The sequence below is a fragment of the Nannobrachium achirus genome (assembly GCF_963921795.1).
Source record: "Nannobrachium achirus genome assembly, chromosome: 20".
NCBI lineage: Eukaryota > Metazoa > Chordata > Actinopteri > Myctophiformes > Myctophidae > Nannobrachium > Nannobrachium achirus.
In genome coordinates this window covers 32,093,819-32,113,478 of record NC_137827.1, presented here as the reverse complement: position 1 = coordinate 32,113,478, position 19,660 = coordinate 32,093,819, and the positions used below count along the sequence as shown (strand labels likewise).

The 19,660-nt window shown below is 43.2% G+C and overlaps 1 protein-coding gene across 2 annotated transcripts; it reads left to right on the top strand.

Annotated features, from left to right (window-relative positions):
- The first annotated feature begins 1,621 nt into the window (after positions 1-1,621).
- LOC308306366 (serine/threonine-protein kinase PAK 2-like) lies at positions 1,622-19,660 on the top strand. Of its 2 annotated transcripts, none has more exons than XM_080751323.1 (15): positions 1,622-1,705; positions 9,775-9,950; positions 10,044-10,150; positions 10,879-11,026; positions 11,292-11,308; positions 11,497-11,610; positions 11,809-11,929; positions 12,256-12,319; positions 12,438-12,486; positions 12,753-12,865; positions 13,514-13,631; positions 13,796-13,895; positions 14,139-14,335; positions 16,068-16,205; positions 18,020-19,660. In XM_080751323.1, the coding sequence occupies exons 2-15, from the start codon at positions 9,791-9,793 to the stop codon at positions 18,104-18,106; spliced, it is 1,533 nt and encodes a 510-aa protein (XP_080607449.1). In that variant the 5' UTR covers positions 1,622-1,705; positions 9,775-9,790; the 3' UTR covers positions 18,107-19,660. The 2 variants fall into 2 exon arrangements, with proteins under 2 accessions (XP_080607449.1, XP_080607448.1); XM_080751322.1 differs by lacking the exon at positions 1,622-1,705 and adding an exon at positions 1,737-1,777.

Genomic DNA, 19,660 nt, shown 5'->3' with positions numbered 1-19,660 from the left:
TCGTCTTCTATATCGCAACGTCCCGCTGCCTCCTGCATAATGTGACATTTAGAACCAGGTGGTCACAGGACCGCTGAGGGATTTTCCACGAGCGCTTCCAAACTCCAGGACTTAGAAAATTATCACCTGAACCAAATTTCTAGGATAGAAAGTAACTCATAACATGTCTACTGTGGATTTTTCTGAAACAAACACTTTGCAGATAGAAAGAGTAAATTCCAAGCTTTCCATAGAGCCACAATATTGGTGAGTTTGAAGTCGTTTAATACAATCAGATAGCAAAAAACTGTTTTGATGCATTTGCTGCCTATGGGAGGTATTGCAACCCTATTCAACCGATTATAAAAAAATCTAGTGTTGCAATTTGCGGCTAGATTCATCCGATTATAAAAAGATCTAGTGTTGCAATTTGCGGCTAAATCCTACTGCTGGTTTCAAATCAGTGTCTAGGCCTGCACGGTATATTGTAGTGATTGTTGTAGCAGACTGTTTTTAAACCAGTGTTTTGGTTTACTTTGAAGCTACAGTATAGTGTTGAGTGTACCAACAACTGTTTCAACGAGTGTTTGAACTGGTTTCATATTATTAGTCTACAGACTACAGTAGGCCTATGCTTATAGTGCTTGTAGTCTACCAACTGGTTTCAAACCAGTGGTCGATTGATTTGAAGCGTTGTGATTTCACCAACCTGTTCTGATCCAGTTTTCTTCTTCTTTGATTTTCTATGTTTGTGTGTAGCAGAAGTCTTCATATTGTGTACTTCGTTCAATCGTTGAATATTCGCTCATTCATTGAACTTGAGTGTTTGTTTGATAATTCGAGTCTTACACCGTTTGTTTAGTAGCTCACTGCGCTCCACGCCGCCCAGCCCCCTGCCCACCACGCCGCCCAGCCCCCTGCCCACCACGCCCCTCATGCCTCCTGGGCCATGAAGATGTGAAAAAACTAAAAAGAGAGTTATTTATTTTTACCAGTGCCACTAACTGCACCAATCATCTGAGTTATCGGACTAACGTTAAAAAAAGCACAAATGTATTAAGGTTATGTTTTGACGTCAACGTCAAAACACAACATTTATCAGTGGTTTTCAAGTCCATTTCACATCAGGGACCATTATTTATTCTGCATTTGAGCCACGGAACCTGTATGTCATGAAACTGTACTGTACCATTTCTATGCAAATAAAGTTTTCAATCAATCAGATGTTTAGTGAAACCAAATGGTCCATGTCATGTCTCCATCCATTTGTTTCTCCATCATTTAGCTGGGGACCACCTGGAAGGCTCCCCCCCCCCCATCCCCCCCCCAAAAAAAAACACTGATTGGGGGGGAAACGGCATAAAAGGATGAGAGAACTGCTATAAATGTTGCTCTTCGCCAAATGTGAACCTTAATGTTTAAAGCTCCAATCCAGACACAGACACGTGACTATAACCGAGGCAAACGTCATCATTCAGTTATTTCCGCACCAACAAAGCAGGGCAGGCTTTAGCAGTGGTAGCATAGCAGCACTGGAAATTAATGATTAGTGATTTTTCGGCGCATGTGTCCCTGCTTCAGTGTCTGACTGACTGCCATAAGCCACTAGAAATCTGCACCAAATCAGAGGGGTGTTTTTTTACGAGAAGAATCAGCGCGCGTGGCCGGGGCGGGGTTTCAAAAGTTTGCCTTTTTCCACTTCTTCTTTTTCGCGTCTGACAAACTGGTGAGTTTTGGCTTTGTTTGTGAATCAATGAAGAAGGGATAGCACTCATCATAGCGGGGTTTATACATAATGGTGAGTGAGTCGTGTTCCTCATTCGTTTACTTTAATACTTATTATCAGACTGGCTTGAACTTTGATCACCTGATGTGATTATTTATTCCTTGATCATTTATATCAATCTGTCTGATCACAAATAGCATTGTGTTTCCTTGACGTTTTGCTCCGAGAGTCCGAGACTGCACATTTCTTGACACGTGGAAATTAGGTTTTACACCAGCAACGTTTTACATCGAGTTGTACATGAGCAAAGCCCTTTAAATAAAATATAAGTGGATGCAGAGACAGATAGTAACGACCCTGGCTGATCTTGTCGGTCCTATAGCACCGTGTTCAGAGAGGAGCCAGAGGCAGGTTTTCAAAGTTAATGACAGACCAGGGGATTGTCTGTAGCCTGTAGTAGGCTATTAATATAGTAATAACAACCCCTCTGTGATTGTATTTGTACGGACTCCTTGTCTTGTATGACACGAATGGAGCTTTTCATTTGGGATAGAACCTACAAGTACAAGAGAAGGAAAGTGAAATATTTGACTCAGGTAGTAGTGTTTACTTCTGAATAACTCTGCTTAATGTAGCCTACTGTCAGAACAAGACAAGTTGTCCTTACTTGCAATTACAAACAACATTGTATATAGATACTTGACTTTCTATGCTCTGTGGAAGTGCATGGCATTCAACAAGCATTGTTTTAGGAAATGTATATAACAGTACATCAATAATATTGATATGCCTACACACATTGAGTTCATTTGATATGAATTACGTGAGCCTAAAATGAGCCCACCTGGGTCTGTATCTTGCCAGGAGGCAGGCTGCTTTGGTTGGAGAGCTCAGGCTGGCTGCCAGGTTGGTAATTTTATCAATCAAGCTGTTGACATAGGGGAGTGGCAGTTGTTTGAATAACAGGATAAGATGTTTAGTCACTAAACACCTGCAGCAACAAACACACTGGCCAGCTATACACTAAACTTTAGTGTATAAGGTGTTGCCAGGCCCTTAATTAGTGACAAGTCTTCTGTTGTACTGTGTGAGTGTGAGTGTGCGTGTGTCACTTATGCATATGTTTCTGTTAGTGAATGAAAGGGGGGAGGTGAGTTGAGAGAGTTCTGATGGGCGGCGGTAGCGGGCAGGCCTACTACATCACTCCTTCCAGGAAGTCCTGTGCAGAATTTCCTTTTATAGAAGCCAAATACAAAAGCCTGCTGTTCAGTTCACTTCCTGTAAACAGCTCAACGTCTGTGTTTGCTCTCGTTCCGTTGGTCAGCATGGCCGTGTGACCCTCTGGTGGTCAGGGAGTTCCAGGATGAGGAAGTGGGCTACCCTTAGAGACCGCCAGGCACAGGGAATCGAAAGTGCAGCAGCAGAACAGAGCGAGCAGAGGAATGAGGAATAGAAATCAGAAAGAATATAATTTTAGCGTTGGGCAAGGGAAGGAGGTTAGAATGTTGGGGTGTTTTTGCAGCGTCTGAGTGAACATTCCTTTTTCTAAAATGCCATGATTTGAGAGAAGCCATGTGGTGGGGTGGTTGCCGTTGGAGGCCAAAAGTTGGCACTGCAACAGCTAGCGTGGCAGTTTCTGTCCATTGAGCAAGCGCTTTTTTAAGCATACAGTATACTAAATCTCAGGGGATATAAAGTATAAGTAAGACAGGGCCTAATAACGGTGTGGCATGCCTGTGGATCTCTGACAAGTGGGCAGTCTATGATGTCAGTCATCTATGGTGTTAGTATTATGATGTCAGTCATCTATGATGTTATTATTATGGCATCAGTTCTATCTCTAGGATGACAGTCATCTTCATATTTGACCAAAGTTTCAGCCCAGTCTAACCCCATTTGACTTCCAGTATGAAATCGTATTTTAAAGTTGGCTTGAGAGGGGACCAGAACCAGACCACGTTGTCACGCTTGTGTTGCTATAATAATAATGATAATTAATTTTATTTGTATAGCACTTTTCCAAACAAAGTTACAACATGGTTAAAAACAACATACAGCAAAAAATCACACAACAATCACAAAAAGTTACAACAAAGCATAGAACAATTATAATATACAGATATCAATGTACAAGAGTATACTATAACAGAACACTACTTTACACAATTTATGTAAAACATTTGGTGTAAAGATAGGTTTTCAAAAATGACTTGAACCTTGGCAGGGACGGTGCTAGCCGTAGTTCCACTGGCAGTTCATTCCACAACCTGGGAGCCCGAGCGGCGAAAGCACGATCGCCCCGGGTTACCAGGTTAGTACTTAGGCATTTTAAAAGGCCCTTGTCCGAAGACCTAAGGATGCGCCCTGATTCACGCGGGGGCAGCATATCCCGTATGTAGGCGGGGGCCAGGCCATGCAGGGCTTTATAAGTAATAAGTAAAATGCTATGACTCAGTCATAACCATATAAGGAGTTCCCAATGCAGCTATGGCTAAATATGTGTTGTCTAACCTCAGTCATGGATGGCATCAGATGCATTTATTGTAAGTCTGCTCCATATATAAAGGTATCTATCTATATGGGCACAAAAGGGCCATATATGGGCACATGCTGATGACATAAGCAATCTCCATATAAATAGCCATAAAAGGGACAAGGACTGACAGATACAGAGATCTCCATATATAGCCATATTGGTCAGATTGGCGGTGCAGCGTAGGGCTGAATAGTGGCCCGAACTTATAAAGTTCTATAAAATTAAAAAAAATACATTGTGTACAAAATAACAAAATATTCTGGGATTTACTTCCTTGACCTACTGGCAGCATGCACAAGAACTGTGTGATTTGCTGCAGACAAAGACAGACTCATCACAGACACACAGATAGACCCTCTTCCAGATGTCACACCTTCTAGTAGGAGCCATGCCTTAAAAAGGAAACCTGAGAGAACCACTGGGTTTTTAGACATCCCAAGAATGTTGCAACCATTCACCTGCTTGCTCACCTTGAGAATGTGCTGTTTCTGTTGAATCAACAGAAACATGAAACACGATGAACACTGACTGAACTAAGCAAGCCCCCCGGTTTCTGCACTCTTGCAGCAAGTGAATGCACTTGAGCTGGGGCTTGGCATACACTTTATGGCCATCATGGAGGACACACCCACCCTTCCCCTGCAGCTATGGAATTCCTCCCGAGACAACATGTCTCAGCCTGGCCCACCAGCACCCATTAGTCAGTCCAGCATGCACGCACGCACGCACGCACGCACGCACGCACGCACGCACGCACGCACGCACACACACACACACACACACAATTTGAAGATGCACATTAAGGCTGGGCTGGGCTCTAATTTTACTTTGCAGGGACAAGACAGTACTTGTTGTCTCCTGGACCACTGAGGAATGAGCCAGCCTGCTATAACCTGCCCTGCGAATAGGGAGAAAGAGAGAGACCTAGAAGGAAGTAGTAAGGGAGAGCTAGATAAAGGAGCGAAGGAGAAGACCCTACATGCTGTACACTCGACCAGGGAATATAACAAAAGCTGTTATTGTTTTTACTAGTCTTCTGTAAGGCACAGAAGAGGGAACAAAGGGGTAAGTATCCATTAGCCCAACTAGTATCCATTAGCTCAACTAATGGCCTTCTTCCTTGAAAAGGAGGAAGGTGACCAAGAGGTACTTTAGGAGAGCATGGTATGTACGTTGACTGAGTGCTTTCTTTCCAATGTCATGGCTTGGTGTAATTTTGCTGTATTTCAAGATTTGACTAACAATTAATGCTACTGTCACAACCTGTTGCAGACAGGCTGTCTTATCACATAGTTATCCTGATTCTGAACTGTACCAGGGTACTACTGACCTATTTTAGGTTTACAACTTATAAGCTTACACTACATGAAATAGTTGTTGGAATATTCAGAGTAGAATATTACGTCTGAGTTTATTGTTTATTTGGATCCCCATTAGCTACTACCTTAGCAGCAGCTACTCTTCCTGGGGTTCACAACAGAACTGTACATTCTGCTCATAGGCTGAGGAATAGGTTATTATATCAGCCAAATAATCCAACATGAATAAACTCGTGGCATTTTCATAAGATTAGGCCTATACTGTTGATGTTGAGTCACTGTTCAAGGTTATCTTTCTTACCCCCAAGGGTCAATTTGTAGTACATTGTAGTGTAATACATTGTTAAATACTGACAATGAGAAACGCACAAAGCAAAGCCTGTAGCAAGGAGATCACCCCCTCAGTGGAATGTAGACCGGCATGTTTGGCTCGCTGAATTGACCTGCACTGCTTCAGAATTTGCATTAAGTTTGAAGCATAGTAGGTAGCAGTACAAGGCAGCCTGCATGCTAACATGTTTGCTCCATGCAATATTTGTGGCTTACCTAGTACTGGGCCAGCCCACCTGACTCAGAAGCCACATTTGTTATCCAGAGAGACTGTGTCAGCGGGATCAGACACAGGAAGTGAGGAAACCTTTGTTTGCTTCCTGTTTCTTGTCTGTGATGTCACTAAGAATGTAGGCTGTGTAGTTGGCAATTTGTGTGTGTGTGTGTGTGTGTGTGCGTGCGTGTGTGTGGGGGGGACGTGCAGAGAATGTTAGAGAGGCAGGGGCTGACATTTCTAAAGGGCCTTTTGGTGGAAATATTGAAAATAGCATACCTCCAAGCTCACAACATGTCGCAGAGCTTGGAGGTCAGCTATTTTCGGTGCATGATACCACACTGAACTAAGCATAATCAAGTCAATACTGGAGATGTGGTGTACGACATGGATTTCTACACAGAGAGGGCAATTCTTTCAACATAAGATGCTGCATTAAAGTTCAGGAGAGTTTGGACAAGGCAATTCTCTTGCCTTCAGGTATGGCATGGAAAGGGGGCATTTGCATTTCTTTCACCATAGTAAAAAAATCACACCTTTGTGAACTGAGCGGTGGAGGCTGTGCACCGCTGGGTGAGTGGAGCAGGGGTTGAGGTATATGGGTAAAATACATGCATTACGTGTGTGTGTGTGTGTGTGTGTGTGTGTGTGTGTGTGTGTGTGTGTGTGTGTGTGTGTGTGTGTGTGTGTGTGTGTGTGTGTGTGTGTGTGTGTGTGTGTGTGTGTGTGTGTGTGTGTGTGTGTGTGTGTGTGTGTGTGTGTGTGTGTGTGTGTGTGCATTGCATTGCAGTTGATGCTCAGGCTAGACTCAACAGCACCCTCTCTGGTCACCCAGGAGTACTCAGGCTACATACTGACATACAGACAGATACACACACGGCAACGCTATGGAGACCGTGTGACCACCGCTCAAAAATGCATTCATGGTCTGGAGTGGAGAGGGAACTTTTTAGATACGGATAAAAGGGCAGGGGCTCAAGCGTGTGTGTGTCTAATCTACAATTTTGGCATTTAGCATAGACTAGTAGACTACTGTGTATACAGAGCAACTGTAGGGTCAAGGGTGCATCATGCCTTGAAAGTAATGCGTAGTACCATGCCCTTGACTGCCTTGTCGGTCATCAGCAGTCTTTTGAACCAAATACACACGTGTACATGTGTTTATGGACTATGGAGGCGTATATGTGTTCGAAGCAGGTTGTCATAAGTTCACCTTTTTATAAGGACAACTAATAAATACTCAGAGACTCAACCTTGAGTGCAAATGTTATGCTTCATTGCTCAAATTAGGAGAGTGTAGAGATTAGACACAAATCCAAGGGTAGACAGATGAGAGAATGACGGCGGCGGGAGCGTGTCGATATGCAAGGGATAACATCTCGCTCAGCAGTCATTATCGAGTGATAGGAGCCCGACAGGTTGATGAAGGGCTCCTGTCACTCGATAATGACTGCTGAGCGAGATGTTATCCCGCTTATTACCCGGCTACTAAATAAAATTAATAATTTGACTAAAAACTAAAAACAACAAAGTATTTCCTTGTTTACAGACGGCTGAAAGTGCGTCCCCCCAGCGTAACACGGTCGCCTTGGAAAACAAGGAAGTGCTGGTCAAATAGAATCCATTTTCTGTTACTGCGTCGTCTATTTCTCGCCTAAAATGTTTTTAAAGACATTCTTCAGGGCAAAGTTTGGTTGTAAATGACGCTGTGTGTTTGTTTACATGGTAGAAATGTTGGATACATTCACACAGCTCAGCCTGAATGCAGCAGCTGCTCTGAGCCGTTGATTAGGCAGCTGTGAATTATAGAGCGGAGCGGTCATTATACGCTCATAATTCACCGCTGATTTCAGCGCTCGACCAATCGGAATCAAGCATCCAAACAAGCCGGGTAATAATGTGACATAGCATCTGTTCGATGGTTCATTCTTTCGACACAGGTGAATGTTAACCTGGTGAATAGCTAACCTGCCGACGTGGGTGAATATTAACCTCTATGCCTAAACCTAACCCAAACCCTAACCTAGCTAACCTGCTGACTCCCTTAGTCGAAATGATGGGACGTAGAAATAGCGAGATTTCCCCAACGGCGGCTGGACTCAAACCCGGGTCCACGCGGCCCACAAGGAGCACGCGGTCCGTGCACTGCACCAACAAGGCACCCAATAATAGTCTAACTTTATTTATGTACTTCTTTCATAGTCTTTGTCTTCCCCACACTGCTCTGTATTACATCCCTGGTCTTCCCTCCTTGCTCGTTCTATCTTTTACTCCCCTCAACAAACCCAGTCTCTCACTCAAGAGTCAGTGATATTCTTTGCTCTGTCTCGCTCTCTTCCTTCCTCATTCATTTGCAAAGACATGAACGAGACACAACACGTCACATCACCCTGTCAACTATACTTCCTGCTATCTCTTTCTGTTCCCTTCTTTCAAACATAGAGTAGGAGACCAGACCAGACAGCAGTGTGGCTGGCAGACATACGTAGTAGGTGTGAGTTTGAGTGTGTCTTGTCTCTGTACTTAAGTGTGTCTGGTTCAGCTTGTTTTGATAACGGTATAGTTCTGCTGTGACCTTGTTGTCTTGTTGCTTGGTTGTTGTTTTTATCCTTTGGATAAAGGCTAAATGTAGATGTATGGAGCACTGCTTCTTGTGCTTCTTTGTTACCTTAGATTGTATTCTGGTTGTATACTTCAACAACTTAAACCATATATACTTAGTTTGTTGTATATCAACAGCCATGTGAGCCTGTAGATCTATTTTTGCCAAAGGTTTGCCAATTATTTCCAAATCTTTGCCTATTTTTGCTGAATGTTGGCTATTAGTATACTAAGTTGGCTATGGCGCAGGTTAAGTATCTATGATTGACTAGGCTGATGCCGTTGGGAACGCTGCCAAACATGCCCCTCCAGTTATGCAACATTGTACACGTTGTCAGGCTAGCTGTAATATGCCTCTGTGTCCCTTTATGCTCATATATGAAGATCTCTCTATCTGTCTATCTGCATGTGTCTTTTATGCCCATATATGGAGATGCCCATATATGGAAATCTCTGCATCTGTCTGCATGTCTGTGTCCCTTGTATGCCCATTTATGGAGATGCCAACAGCTGTTTCGAGTCGACCATAGATGCGTATTTGCAGGTTCATCAATATTCTTTGGAGACCAACCTCTCGGATCTCGGCCACTGCACAGTTTGCAGTCAATGGTCGATCGATTATTGGGATACGCAAAGCACAGATACGCACATAGGCAGAGATGTTGTGCTTTTACGGTATTTATTTTAGAGATTGACAGTCTCAAAATTCTCTTTAGGATGTGTGCGTCTGTAGACATATCGTCGTTGTCGGGTGGAAACCGTGTATCCAAGTTTCAAATTTGTACGTTCTTTCGCCAAGTAAAGCCCTGCTTCATCGTACAAGGCCATCGCACAAAAGTAGTGAAAACAGCAGATCTACAAGCACACAACGCCTCGCGGTGCGAGGCGTTGTGTGCTTGTAGATCGGCTGTTTTCACAATTTTAAATCCTTTTTAAAATGATAAATGCAAAACAAACGGTTTTGGACATACAAGGTTTTCACGCCACAACGACAATATAGTGGGTGGCGTGCGTGCATATCTCTGTGTGTGATCGTGCATTTACGTGTCCGAATCTCTTTATCTCACAGGTGTACATGTGTGTAGATGTGTGACAGCGGAGTGTGTGAGGACAAGCCCCCCGCCCCCCCTGTCAGGATGAGCAGCCAAGGAGGAGGAGCCAAGGACAGCTCACGGCCGCTGCCCTCCGTACCAGAAGAGAAGAAGTCCAGAAACAAGATCATCTCCATCTTTGCCTCGGAGAAGGGTGAGAGAGACTGTAACGCAGAGACAAGCACACAGTATGAGAAGCCAAAGAACCTATAGGCAGGTCTTAACTTGCCCTGACCTCTGTCCGCAGGAGGCAGAAAGAAAGACCGTGACAAGGACAGACCGGAGATCTCTTCCCCCTCAGACTTTGAACACACGATCCATGTTGGCTTTGATGCCGTCACTGGAGAGTTCACTGTAAGTGGCTGTGTGTGTTTGTCTATATAGCCTATATATCCATGTGAACGTGTCTTCTGTGATTCTTTTGTTTCTGTATTTTTAAGAACCGTGACCTCCAGGTCACAGTTATATCTGGGTTATTTGAAAGTAGCTGATGTAAAAGCTCACAACATGTCGCAATGTGATGCGTTGTTAGCTTGGAGATCTGTTATTTTTTAATTCCAGGACTCCAGGGGGTTCCCAGCAAAATGAAGAACTGTTTTAAACACTGTTATTTTTGGTTATTCTTTTAAGTTCTAGATCTTGACAGATCTTTTATGGTGTCTAGGGATGTTACGATACCATTCTTTCCTTGCCGATACGATATCCCATAATCCAAAAAGTCTGTTGACCTGACTTCAATCAAACGTGCACTTGTTTGGGCCACTCTAAGCAAACTCCACATGGCCAAACGTTTTATTTCCGTGCCACAGTGTCAACAGTGTCAACCCCTTACCCCTGTATTCGATCGGTGGAGAGTACAGTACTCGCGGCGAGTACGCCTGAGTAACTCGCTGCCTCCGGCATGCCCAAAAAAGGCAATATCGGAGCCCAATCCAATACCAGTATCACTAATGGTGTCCCCAAAACCTTTTGAAATGGCGATCTACAGCGGAATACATTGACATGAAAATGTTTGAAAAGTACTGTATGAGGACCAAGAAATAAGCGTGTGTGTGTGTGTGTCTCTCTGTCTCTGTGTGCAGGGCATGCCAGATCAGTGGGCCCGCCTCCTCTCCTCCTCCAACATCAGTAAATCAGAACAGAAGCAGAATCCTCAGGCTGTCCTCGACATTCTCAAGTTCTATGACTCAACCAGCAACAAACAGAAATACCTTAGCTTTTCTGCCTCAGGTCCGTGCCTCTGATATCTGCCTGTCTCCTACTTTGACTAATATACGCTCACAGTGCATTCACAACGCGTTGTGAGCTTGTAGATTGTCCATTTTTGTGGCATGAAACGGTCATTCTCTAAAGTATAAATTGGGCGTAAAAGTGTTTTGTCTTGTTGCAAGTCCTAGGTCTGAACTAGGCTTTACAGAGAATCCTGACCCTTGATATTTCTCCCCTATCTCTCTCTCTCTCTCTCTCTCTCTCTCTCTCTGCATCTCTCCAACAGATAAAGATGCACAGTTGGTGAGTAATTTCACGTCATCCATTCTTGCAAAAATGTATGAAGTTGAATGTACACTGCATGTCTTTTCAAGTGAGTCACAGTGTCTCTATGGAGCAACAATGTATTCTGAGAGACACTGTCATGAAAGTGAGATGTACTATTGTGACCTGTACTGTCTTTCACACTGTGTCCGTGCTTGTTATTGCAGATAGGTAAACAGGGTACAGACACCTCGCCGTTGAGCGGTAAGGATGGGGTTGATGACGATGACGATGAAGCTCCGCCTCCGGTGGTGGCGCCAAGGCCGGAGCATACAAAATCTGTGAGTCGTCCTGCTGACCGACAACTTCTAGCAGTTCATTTTCATCTGCGTAGTGGTGAAGAAAAGCATCTTCCCAAAGCTAATTAAAATGATGTGGGTCTGTATAATCAGCCCATTATTGTTATTTTATATCTATCTCTGTATACTTATTATAATGTGAAAGAGGAGTATGCATGTACCTGTGCTCTGGTGTGTCAGGTGTACACGCGGTCAGTGATCGACCCGCTCCCAGAGACTGACTCTGCTTCCAAGGCGGCTGACAGGAAGAAGAACAAGGGAAGCGGCAAGATGACCGATGAGGAGATCATGGACAAACTCAGTATGTACAACAATTTCAACCTGGCGTTTGCAAACAAAGTGTCACACTGCAACGTGATTTGAGCTTATAGATGATCTATTTTCACTATTGAGTGTACGATCAAGTAAATACTGTAAGGCTAAAGTGCTTAAACACAGTATACAGTATGTACATACTCAAATACACACACACAAATGGACACACAGGCGTATTACCTAACAAACAGCAGACACGTACAGTACACCTGCAGCACTGCACTGATATGTACATCCACGCACTGTATGCGTGCACACTTCACGTGTACTGTCAATGCTGTGTTTTCACATGCTAGTTTTGATGATTCTTAGGAACCATTGTCAGCATCGGAGATCCTAAGAAAAAGTACACGCGGTACGAGAAGATTGGCCAGGGGTGAGTTCAGGGTTATTTAAATAACAGAATACTTTGGCAGTAAATGTATTTTATAGCTTGAACCAAGCATAACAATGTGACTCCTGTTCAATTTATTTCCTTGTGGTTGTCCCTCCAGGGCATCTGGAACAGTATACACAGCCATAGATGTGGCCACGGGACAGGAGGTACGGTTACAAGTAACACTGTTGAACTATGCCATGAACATTTCTACAGTAGCACACGAAGAGGAAGTATTTTTAAATGTGATATGCACTGCTAAAATGTGTTTTCCAGTTTCTCTTTGGTGTGATTCTGTATTTACATAAATGGACATAGAGAAACGGGCCTACAAAATCAACATTATGTTGAGCTAGTATGCGATTTTTCAATTTAAACCATCTATCGGTATTTAGTTTGTGTTTACATACGTATGTGTGCATGTGTTTTACAGGTTGCCATCAAACAGATAAACCTGCAGAAACAGCCCAAGAAAGAGCTGATTATCAATGAAATTCTGGTGATGAAGGAAATGAAGAACCCCAATATTGTCAATTTCTTAGACAGGTAAATTGCTCATATTCACGCACGCTAGGGCATTCACCAAATATTCGAATATCAAAGTCACTATTCGACGTTGTTCACAGAAGTCAAATATTCGCTTTTTTTTCTCTCTCTCTCTTTAAAAAATATATAGTTTATAAAACATGGCTATAGGAAGTCATAAGAATGAGTTGTCAATGCCCCTGGTGGATGAATTTGTTAATGCTCTATACCAGGGGTTCTCAAACCTTTTTAGGCAGTGACCCCCCAAATAAACATATTTGAACTGGGGACCCCCACCCTGACAAGCACTTGGAATTGTAGGTATTACATTTAATGTGACTCGGTTCCGCAGATAAATATTGTGAAAATAGCAGATCTACATGCTCCAACGCAAGGCATTGTGAGCATGTAGATTGGCTATTTTCACAATGTTCGCCTCTTGCTTACTTAATATTTGGCCAGTTTGGCGAATACTTTGAGGTTGAATAATTCGAATACTAAAAATCACTATTCGTGAATGCCCTAACGCACACACACACACACACATATATTGTACTTCCGAGTGAGTAATGCCTAAATGTATACTCCATCGAACGATTTCCAGCACGAGACTCATCATGCGACAAAGTATCAGACTTAAATGACCGTCAACATCCTGTGTGTGTTTAGTTTCCTAGTAGGAGATGAGCTGTTTGTGGTGATGGAGTATCTGGCTGGCGGTTCGCTAACAGACGTGGTGACGGAGACCTGCATGGATGAGGCTCAGATCGCTGCTGTCTGCAGAGAGGTACATAAGAGACCAGGAGAGGAATGCAGAAAAGGAGGAGATGAAAGAAGTCAGAGTTGGGGTATTGGGGGAAGGAATGGAGGTTGAAGAGGAGGGTGACTTGGTATAGTAGAGGTTGCGTTGGACAAGCACAAACATTTGATTCTATGCCTCTCTCTCTCCAGTGTATCCAGGCTCTGGAGTTCCTCCATGCAAACCAGGTCATCCACAGAGATATTAAGAGTGATAACGTACTGCTGGGAATGGATGGATCTGTCAAACTTAGTAAGGGCACACACACACACACACACACACACACACACACACACACACACACACACACACACACACACACACACACTGTTGTCTGTTAGCACACAAGACACTCTTCTTTGTACAGTATAAAATTATATTAATAATGCGTTGAACTTCCCTTAACAATTCCACTAAAAGGTACCTCTGTACAACACTGATTAAACTGACCCCCTCTCTATCTCTCTGTCTCTTTTTCCTCTCTCTCCCCTCCAGCCGACTTTGGCTTCTGTGCCCAGATCACCCCAGAGCAGAGCAAACGCAGCACCATGGTGGGGACTCCATATTGGATGGCCCCTGAGGTGGTGACCAGGAAGGCATATGGGCCTAAAGTGGACATATGGTCCCTGGGCATCATGGCAATAGAGATGGTGGAGGGTGAGCCGCCGTACCTCAACGAGAACCCTCTCAGGGTGAGTGTGTTGGTGGACACTTAAATACAGTCCTGACCATCTAAAAGCCTGGCCTATAAACACTGTGATTCTCCTTACACCCAACTGTAAATTGGCCGAAGGGTGGTGCTAGAGGAAAAACCATGGGGTCTCTCAAATTGTTCCTCTTCCATGGAGCATGAATGTACTCTAGCCTAAACTTAACCCCTATGGAAGTGTCGCCACTCCGACAATAAGAAATCAATTTCGGAGTGGCGACATGTCGGAATGGAGAGCGACTCCCATCCTTAGAGTCCCATGGTTACTGGTCCTAAAGATCCTAAACATTATGGACCTTTTTTGTAGAAACGTATAGTTTGTCATTTCCCTGGACAGTCGTTATAAACAGGAAGTTCACAATGGTTGAAATGTTCAGGACAGTATTGTTATTGTTTACAGGATGAAGCTGCCTGTAATATATGAGTTGGTCCATATTCAAATATTTGTACAGACTTTTCATAAAAATGTACATGAAGAGATCCAACTGTCTTTGCTTCACTACTGGAACATAATGCTGTACTGTATACTATATTCATAACATCACAGACTTTAGCTTGCTCTCATGTTAGCACACAATAGGACATTTAGTGATGTGTTGTAATTTTTGGGTTTTTATAAGGTCTAAAACGTTTGAGAAAGAATCGTCTATTTACAGTGCACTCTATCATTGACAAGAGAAGTGGAGAATAGGGTGCTTAATGACTACTGCATGTATGGATTAATGCAAATTGAAATATTGGCAGTACATATGTTGTACATTGTTTTCAAGAAATTAAAATATCATTACTATTTGGTCACAGGGCAGCTCTTCTTAATACTTTTCATTGGTTAAATATATATAAAATCCACAGACAGATTTAACCACTTAAAATCTCTATACATGAAAAAAACTGAGTTGTCACTGTACTTGGTATGATCTTTTTCACTCTACACCAAACCTTTCTACAAGCTCACGTGTCTGCTATTTTTAGCGAACGTTCCGTAGCGATGCTGGGGGTTCAAGTGGTTAACCACTTTCACTTTGATTTTAAATGGCTAAAATAGCAGATCTTTCTGCATGACAGCAACGATAAAGATTCAAGATTGTCATATCATTGCATCTCATCTTGCTCTGTTTGTTTGTTGATTTCGTCTACTAAAACTGACGAAAAATGGCACTGACGAAACGTAAATAAAAACTAAGCTATGATGACTAAGGTTACACCCCGCCACCCCGACATGTCTCCTTTCTGACATGTCTCCATTCTGACACTAACCCTATCTCTAGCCCTAACCCTAAACTTAACCCCTATAGAAGTGTCGCCACTCCGACAATAAGAAGTCAATTTCGGAGTGGCGACATGTCGGAATGGAGAGCGACATCCGATGACTAATGGGAAACACACACCGGACAACCTCGTCAACAAATAAAAGCTAAGATGTTTACGGGGGAGAGAAGAAGTGGAGAATAGATTCATTAGAACTAAAAGACAAGTAATTTTATGTTGTGTTGCGCTCTGAAAATAGCAGATCTGCAAGATCACTGTAGATCGGCTATTTTCAAAATGCAACCACATGTAAAATCAGGCATTACGACACCATCAAGGCCCGCCAAAATACAGTTTTGTCGTCAACAACTAAAACATTCCAAGTGGCTAAAATGTGACTAAAACGAATTGAGATTTGCTGTAAAAAAGGACACTGCTTACCATACTAATGTGGTGTTGTCATACAGGCCCTGTATCTGATTGCCACCAATGGGACCCCTGAGCTGCAGAGTCCAGAGAAGCTGTCCCCTGTCTTCAGGTCCTTCCTGTCTCGCTGTCTGGAGATGGACGTGGAGAAACGAGGAAGTGGCAAAGAGCTGCTGCAGGTAAGAAGTGGTGGGGAAAAAAGTACCTGCATGTTTTACTTAAAGGACGACTTCACCACTTTTCAAACTATCTTCATATAATTGGTCCTCACTAAATGTTCATGATAAATTAGCATAATTATTTTCTACTCTGTTTGTGTCTCATCGATGGGGAATCCAAACTAATAGAAATGCAGTCTTTCTATGAGAGAGGGCGAGATCATTTAGCGACCTACAACCGGGTCGCGACGTGGTCGGTAGTTTTCAGCGACCGGGTCGCTAAATCGACCGACTGGGACGGTAAAACCACCGACCGGGACGCTAGAACCACCGACCGGGACGCTAAAACCACCGACCGGGACGCTAAAACACCGACCGGGTCGCTAAATCGACCGACCGGGACGCTAAAACCACCGACCGGGACGCTAAAACCACCGACCGGGTCGCTAATTCCACCGACCGGGACGCTAATTCCACCGACCGGGACGCTAATCCAGCGACCGGGTAGGTAAATCCACCGACCGGTGGTCGCTTCCACCGACCACCGGGCTACTAACCCTAACCCTAACCCTAAACCTAACCTCAGTAACCTTACCTCAGTTAGGCTAACCTGCCACGCAACCTCCCGACGGGGTCGCTAAATCACCGACCGCGTCGCTAAATCACCGACCGCGACTGGGGTGCAAAATCTTCCGACCGGGTCACTAGATGTACCAACCGGGTCGCTAAATCTACCGACCTAAAACTGCAGGCAGGTCGGTAGATTTAGCGACCGGGTCGGTCGATTTAGCGGCGCGGTCGGTGATTTAGCGACCCGGTCGCTCAATTTAGCGACCCGGTCGCTCAATTTAGCGACCCGGTCGCTCGATTTAGCGACCCGGTCGCTGAAAACTACCGACCACGTCGCGACCCGGTTGTAGGTCGCTAAATGATCTCGCTCCTACTGCTTTCTATTCCTGAAAAGTTGCAATGTTAATGTGGAAGCCATTGTTCTCGCGATAATAAAAATATAAATATTTGTTCAAATATATTGTTTAAAAAAACAATCTCTCAAATGTTGATATCACAAGACTATGGATTTCTGAACTTCCCACAGCTCTCCTAAAGGCCAGGCTACACCAAGCCTTTTTACGAGCGTCAGTGCATATGTGGGGCGTGCATGCGTATGCGCGTTTTGGAAAGATCCAATATATATCAATTCAGCCGGCTACACCAGCCACACGGATAGCGCAAACCATGGATACGCGTTCCCTAAAAATAGGATCGGTTCTATTTTGTGCGTGCGCATATGCATTTTGTACACAAACTCCCATGGTCTCCCGCACATATACTCCCTCCTTGGTGCAGCCAGGGGCTTTTCGCACACCCACAGACAGCGCACGCATACGCGCGTTTTCTGGTGTAGCCATGGACCGAGTAGATGTTTTTTGCATAACCTATCATATGACGATGGGTTGAAAAGTGGCAAAGTCGTCGTTTAAGTAAAAGTATCAAACAAGTAAAAGTCCGGAATTCAAAATGTATTTTGAGTACAAAAACTATTGGTATCAAAATGTACTTAAGTACCAAAAGAAGAAAGTACTCATTACGCAGAATGTCCCATTTCACTACTTTTCAAATGTATACAAAATAAATCTTTTGAAAGAAGATCGCTTGTCTCTGTCAAGTCAAAGACCTCTTTTTGCAAAGATCACATTTAACTACATAAGCCTGAATTATCTTTCATTGTACTTTATGCTGGAGTTGCATTGTGAGTTTGTAGATCGGCTATTTTCCAGTGTCTTTAACTTTGTTATATCTAATGTGAACTTTCTCTTCTCTGCTTGTCCCTGCAGCACCCATTCCTAAAAATGGCCAAGCCTTTGTCCAGTCTCACACCCTTAATCTTGGCAGCCAAGGAGGCAATGAGGAGCAACCGCTAAGCGGCAATGCCAGTGGATACTGTGCTAACTCTCATCTTCTACTGGTCTATTTATGATAATCAGAGCAGGAATCGAACTTTACAGACTAGGAGAACCTTCAAATAAAAATTACTACGTACTGTAACACCAGCCAAAAGACCACGACTACTTGTTTTTAGTTTTTTGCTGGAGGCTGGAGTTAATTTTCTACCCCGATGACATCCCTTAGCTTAGCAACTTTGAATGATTCTCGTGTCCGATCATTTGTTTGTGTCTCTGATTTTGATCTTCAAATGACTTCACACAATCTCAAGGGTTTCTCAACTGGTGCCCAATGTTCCCTTTCTGCCAATGTGCCTTTTTAGTCTGTGTGCCTTTTGTGCCATGTTCCATAGACTCATGCAGCCAAACTCTCTACTCCACATTTTGTCTGTCCGTTTCCAATTCATGTGTCCCTTCTTACCTGCATATTTGTGTTAGTGATCACTTGTCTGCAGTGCCAGTTGATTCAGATCATTCAACTCTCATGCACTCCGCACTTCTTCTTTTCATGAAGAGTTGATGCACAAAAACACAATTTTTTTAATCTCAAACCAACACAGACTTAATTCATTCCTTCTGTCAAACACGGAAACAAATGTTAACGTAGCGGTTGTTATGTGAGAACTGTTGCTCAGTTCTGACTGCCATCGTTGGAGAATCTACGTTTTTCCTCACCATCATGTTTGTAAAGGATGTTGTATTTTGTTATATCCTGTACATGCCATGCCTTGTTGGTTAAGTGCAACACATGTTGTATAACAGTGTCCCTTTGAATGCAAATAGTTGTTTTTCTTCTCTCTTTTTTAATACAGAACTGGAGGACTATTTGCATTGTTTTGTATATTATGTACTTTCAGCAAGTTTTTCTATCATTGTGTTATATTTACTAACTAATATGAAAGATGTCCATATTATGAACCACATTATTTGTTTTTCACATCAGTTCCATCTCACTGTATGTTCATTAACTCACAATGAACTGGATTGATAAGTGACGGCATCAGAACAGGGCAGAAAAAAGTCATAATTCCTTGTGTTTGTATTTTTAATGTGCTTGGAGTAACAGGTGGGATTTACCACCGAGGATAAACACTCCCAGTGAGACCATTATACTGTATGAAAGAATTTGAAAGTAAATTTCATCTACTTATTATGTTGGCAATTTACCAGAAACTATCACAACCGCTCTGATGCAGCAAACCCCAGTTACTGTATCTGGTAACCTACACAGGTCAGGACCATTGAACCCCTCAGAAATCCCATTTGATTATGTTTTCACAGAGCTCATGTTAGCCAGTTTTGAAGAACTCACTTGGTCATGGAGAGGAATATTACACTATTAAGTGACATAAGATTCCAGGCCAGAGCACATATTCCAGTCAAAAGGTTAGCAATACTGTTTGTTTTAAATAATAAAGCCAAGAACCCCTACTTGTGAATCGAAGCCTTGTGAAATCACAGCATTTTTCATGGAATACTCTATTGTCATTGCTGTGTGAGTAACATTTTTGGACTCCAGGTGGCACTATTGAA